General features: G+C 38.0%; 1 protein-coding gene across 1 annotated transcript; it reads right to left on the bottom strand.

Annotated features, from left to right (window-relative positions):
* Positions 1–929: 929 nt before the first annotated feature.
* Positions 930–5,269, bottom strand: krt18b (keratin 18b). The gene is made up of 7 exons (XM_058780043.1): positions 4,755–5,269; positions 3,119–3,201; positions 2,737–2,893; positions 2,147–2,311; positions 1,936–2,061; positions 1,625–1,845; positions 930–1,539 (listed from the first exon to the last, which is right to left on the bottom strand). The coding sequence occupies exons 1-7, from the start codon at positions 5,181–5,183 to the stop codon at positions 1,509–1,511; spliced, it is 1,212 nt and encodes a 403-aa protein (XP_058636026.1). The 5' UTR covers positions 5,184–5,269; the 3' UTR covers positions 930–1,508.
* Positions 5,270–5,550: the final 281 nt, after the last annotated feature.

The raw sequence follows: 5,550 nt of genomic DNA, 5'->3' as shown, positions 1-5,550 counted from the left end.
AACATTGCTCAAAAAACGTTGCCTGGCTAAATTGCTCAAAATCAGCCTTAGAGTCAGAATGTATTACAAAAAATGTGGTTTGTTTAAAAAAAAATTATTAGTCCCAATGTAAATGACAATTATTCTTGATATTGCAAAATACCTTCTTTTGTGAAGCCAAAGTGTAATTTTTCTGAGGACTGTTATCAAAGCACTATAATGTTGTTATTAGAATTAGAAATGGTACTTTTGTAGCTATTCACATTATCTGAATCTGATTTGGAGAACTCAAAATCAATCCACCTAAGCTTTGCTGCTAATCTGTTTAGTTGGAGGCTTACAGTGCCTGAGCAATGGATCTCCAGCAAGCTAATTAGCTGTCATGGCATTAGCTCATTGTGCGGAAGTCAAGTAAACAAATCCCAGCGACTTTTCAAGATTTATTTATGCGTCATTGTCTTAGGGGGAAAAAAAGCACATGATACCATGCACTACGGTTTATTATCATGTAATACGGTTTAATTTCTTATTGATAAAATTAAATGTTTGATAGACTAGAATTCATATGGATTTTTAGTAATATGTTTTTAGGAGAGGAGCCAGATGGTCCTTAACAGTTCTTCAAATGGCTAAAATTAAATGCTGTAACAAACTTGTGTATCTTGTAAGTAGAAGTTAAAAGCATTTGCAAGCAAAACATTTGTACATATTGTTTCAATTATCTATCAAATGTCTGCTTTTTGTATCCTGTCTTAGTGTTTGTCCAACAGCTAATGTATTTCATATTTAAAACATTAAAATCAAGTATTAAATGAATCAAACTGGCATAATTCTACTGCTAAACATGGTAGGGCTGAAGACGTGCCTTAAAAGAGCCAATCACCTTTATTTTAAAATGTGTGTATAATTATTTTGTCCTCCCTGAAGACAATAATGAGCAGTAGCTAGACTAAAATGAAACCTTGCTTTTATTGACTTTTTGTGTGAAATACACCATCCTATGACCCACTTATGCTCAGTAAGAGTTAACTCTAGTGGACAAAACATGCAACTTAAAAGAGGAAACCATTGTAAGAGATGTTTGATGTCTGTTCATGTTTGCTTGACTCCAAATTTCAGTTAGAAAGCATGTTTTTATTTCATTATTGCTTTGACTCAGTAGAGAAGTTCATATTTCTCTTAAGTTTACTGTATAATTTGTGCAATGACATAGAATTATGTATTATAAAGACTCATAATACACAATTGATGTTCTAAAAGCTGCCTTTGTTGTTCTGTAGCTTGCACGTAAAGTCAGAGTGTAGGGTGGAACCATAGACTGTAAAAAAAGAACAGGCTTTGTTGACAGAAAGCAATTACCCTGTAAATGACATCATGTTGAAATTGTTGTGTGTTGTATAAATTGCAGTCTAGACAAAGTAGAAGGGGGCTTTTAAATGACAAAGATTCACCACAGGTTTCCATGTGCATGCTATCTAAAATGTTAAGTTTGTTTTGTGGTCTGCTCTTCAAGATCGCTGCCTGTAATATTAGTCTTGGCCCTCTAGTGCATCCAGGAGCCTAAACAACAAAAAGAAAGAAGAATCAGTAAATATATATGATACACTGTAAAATACAACAACTAAAGATATATTTGATCTCTTACTTGAAGTCTCCCCCATCTAGAAGTTTCTTGTAAGTGTTGATCTCTGCTTCTAGTTTCATCTTCATATTAAGCAGGGCTTCATATTCCTGACCCTGCTCTGTGATCTTTGACCTTAACTGTCCCAGCTCAGCTTCAAGCTGCAGCATGATGGTGTTGTACTTCTCCATCTCTGCATTTGAACGTAGCTCTGTGTTCCGCAGCGTGTCCTCAAGTGACGCTTTCTATAAAAACAGTTTCATCATAAACTTTGAATTTCAATAAAAGTGCAACAATCTAACACTTTCATAATATGGTGTGCATGTGCACGTTACCAGGTTTTGTTGGGATGCGAGCTCTATTTCTAGCGTTTGAATCTGTCGCCGTAGTTCATTCATCTCCATCTGTGCACCTTGTAATGCTTCTGTGTTCTGAGCCACCTGCACCTGAACTTCTGAAATCTGAGGAGAAAGATTTGGTTAGATTTGCTTGGAGGAGTTCAGTTAAAGCAAAATTATTGTTATGTAGTGGTCAGAGGCTCTGTACCTGGGATTCGTGCCACATTTTGAGTTCCTCTGCGTTTTTAAGTGCCAGTTTTTCATAGTTAGCCCTCATCTCTTCCATTACTAGAGACATATCCTGCCCCTTCGGTGCATCAATGTCCACCTGAACACCTGATTGGGCAATCTGGTTTTGCAGCTCCCCAATTTCCTGTCAAAGTTGAACATTTATAGTATGAAATTAGACCTTTCAGTAATATGGTGAATTTTCCTGCATTTTGATGATGTCTGCATGTTGTGGAAGTAAAAACTCACTGTGATTAATTTAAAGACCCTATCAAAATTGGTATATTTTGTTTATGTCTGCTATAAATCCATCTATATGCTAGCATAAAGCGACAAATATAGCTTTTTTTTCTGAGATTAAAAAAAAAAAATCTTCTGAGAATATTCTTCTGATCAATCAAATGCTTTCTAGAATTAACTCCAAATTTTTCCAAATTTCTACTTCAATAAGATAATCCGCCACAGGAAAGAAACCTGTGCTCATCAAACAATATCATGGAGTCCTTAAGTTTTCTGTGTGTGAATCTAGTGCAACTAGTGTTAAGTGGCTCTTATGCAATTGTTGTTTACATTTTCATGGTTTTTCTTGAGGAAAGCAAGCTCTTCCTTCAAGGACTCAATTTCAGCCTCCACGTTCATGCGACCAATGTTGGTGTCATCAATGACCTTCTTCAGACCAGCAATATCTCCTTCCACGGATTGCCTGATGGCCATCTCATTCTCAAACCTATAACACACACAAAACAGCCTTTCAAGTAATGCACTAAAATGTTCTGTGTGCATGTCAACAGTCCTCCATCAAGCATCTGTCAGACTGAAGATTTCTGGCATGTCTATTTTGTGATTCTAAAAATGAGTGCAAGAAGCATGTTCTAAAAATGAGAAGCATGTTCTTTGATACCAAGCTACAATATGTATTTTTAAGTTGTGTGGTGCAATAATGAAAACTGACTTGACTCTGAAGTCATCTGTAGCCAGACGAGCGTTGTCAATCTGCAGAACAAGACGAGCATTGTCCGAAGTGGCATCAAACACCTACAGGCAAAACAAAGCACATATTTCACCAAACAAAACCTGTTTTTGACGTCCGTTCAGCATTTTTTTTTTTTTGAAACTCTACAAAAGATACGATTTGTCAGATGGTTTTAATTACAGCATTCTTGGAATGATGTTCAGACGTACGTGTTCTTATCTAATCAACCAATTACCTAGAATCAGGTTTTGAATTATACTTTGTATTACCTTTCTTTATGAAACTTTGGAGTAAGAAATGGTCTGACTGAGCAAGACTAAAATATGAGACAAAAGAGTTGTTTTTTGACTTTGACAGGGTATTTTTGGATTATGGCTATGTTTGATGTACTGTATGAGAGAGAATTTGTGCATATCTGTAAATATACTGTATTATCTATTATAAGTGTGTAGTGCAGAACATTTGAATAGAAGAAATGATCAAATAATACTTGTACTATTTGTCTGTGTGCCACATCCTGCACTGGTGAAAGCAGAAGCTGGTACGCATTATCATGTGCTTCTGCTTATCAGACATGGCTGTCTGAAATTTTCCTAAATAAAAAATGTTAGCATTTGTTAGCATACGTTAGCATTCTTTTTAGTTTAGCACCTTTTTTATTAGCTTAGTTTTGTACTTTGCAGTTTTACAACTGGAATTAAAGCAAAGATTAGACATTTTGGAACAATAAATGTTATGTAACGACTCAACCACATCTGCTATAAATGATGGAGATCTTCTTTTGCATTCTTGTTGTATGCGAGAGTGTGATCGTGGCTGTGTGGGTGCATTTGTGTGTGTGTGCAATTGCATATCCCACATCTGTTTTGCATTATGACTCTAGTCAGAGACTCTGTAGGAAGTTTCAGCTGGCTGTAGTCGCTCAAACATTCTTCTAATGCTTTAGAAATGATTGTGAATGATCTATTTGTGTTGACCGTTGTCATGGTTGCACAGATTTTTAAAACCAAATGTGGAGGCTTTTGAGGAATTCCCTCAGTCATATCCAGAATACATATAGAGAAAAGCAGAAGAAGCACAAAAGAAAGAGGAGAGAGAACAGGGCGTGTGCCACACCCTCCATTGAGATGTGCGGAAATCTGATCATGCGTTTTTATTGCACTGAAGGGTTCTCATGAACACTACAAAAACTTTTTTATATATTCTTAAGAACTAAAAGGCTCAAGGTTTTGGTGACAAAGAAAAAAAAGTTTTAGTAAAGTTGAAGTAAACATAGTTTTCAGGAGTTTAAAATCCAGAACACAAACTGGAAAAAAAAATGTGCTTTATGTTGTAAATTGATTTTATTCAAGTTTATATAATATAATATAATTTATTATATTATAAACTTTTCTGTCAAAATTAATACATAAAATTGCTATTTTGCTAATTTTAGGTTTTGCTTCTTCATTTCAGTTAGATTGCTGTAATTCAAAACATCTGGTATCTCCTCCTCCTAACATAAATAACTGGCTGCTCTCGCAATCTCTCAAATGCTTCCTTTTGCATATCGAACCCCCACCAAAAGGAAAACACACACTCAGATAAACCATTTAAACCCAACAATGCCTCTCACCTTCCTCCTTAGGTCATCCAGGATTGCGTTGTACTTGCTGAAGTCGCGTGCTTCTGGTCCACCTTTCTCCAGGGCCTCTCTGATCTGCATCTCCAGTTTGCTGTTCTCCTGCTCCAGCCGGCGCACCGTTTCCAGGTATGTGGCCAAACGGTCGTTCAAATTCTGCATGTGGCCTTTCTCGTTGCCCAGGGTGAACCCTGTGGAGGCAGAGCTTGCCATTGACCCAGCACCCATGCCGGCTGAGCTCACCTTGAAGGCTGTGGAGGAAGAAATGCCCCCAATTCTAGGAGCAGAACGGAGAGACATGGAAGAGGCGGATGAGATCCTGGTGCCCTGTCCACCTGCCCCGCCATACGTACTAGCAGCACGGTGTACCGGCATAGAGCGGGTAAAGGAGATGTGAGAGGCCTGAGGTGCGTAGAAGCTCATGGTGGTAGAGGAAGGAAGTACTGAGTGCACGAGAAAATGAGTGTATGCTGAGAGACGTCAGCCGTTGAGAGCTACAGGAAGAGAACTGTGCGGCTTTTATACCCCCACCAAACTCTTTCTGTTCCTCCTTTTCTCTCTCTGACTCAGAGACACACACGCACACTGACCAGCAAAGACCCTGCCCACATGGTCCGTTTTTTCCCTAACTTTTTTTCAGTGATTTCTAACGCCCTTCCCACATCCTTTCTCCCTCCTTTTCTGCCTCAAAATCACCCCTCTGCCTCCCTCCATCTGAACTCAATCCTTATGCTCATCTGGCCACATATACGTACTGCAATGAGATACAGCCCTGAGCTCAGGCTCATTA

Source organism: Onychostoma macrolepis, chromosome 06 (genome assembly GCF_012432095.1).
Source record: "Onychostoma macrolepis isolate SWU-2019 chromosome 06, ASM1243209v1, whole genome shotgun sequence".
Taxonomy (NCBI): Eukaryota; Metazoa; Chordata; class Actinopteri; order Cypriniformes; family Cyprinidae; genus Onychostoma; species Onychostoma macrolepis.
Note: the sequence above shows the minus strand (reverse complement) of the source record. Positions and strands in the feature narration are given on the sequence as shown.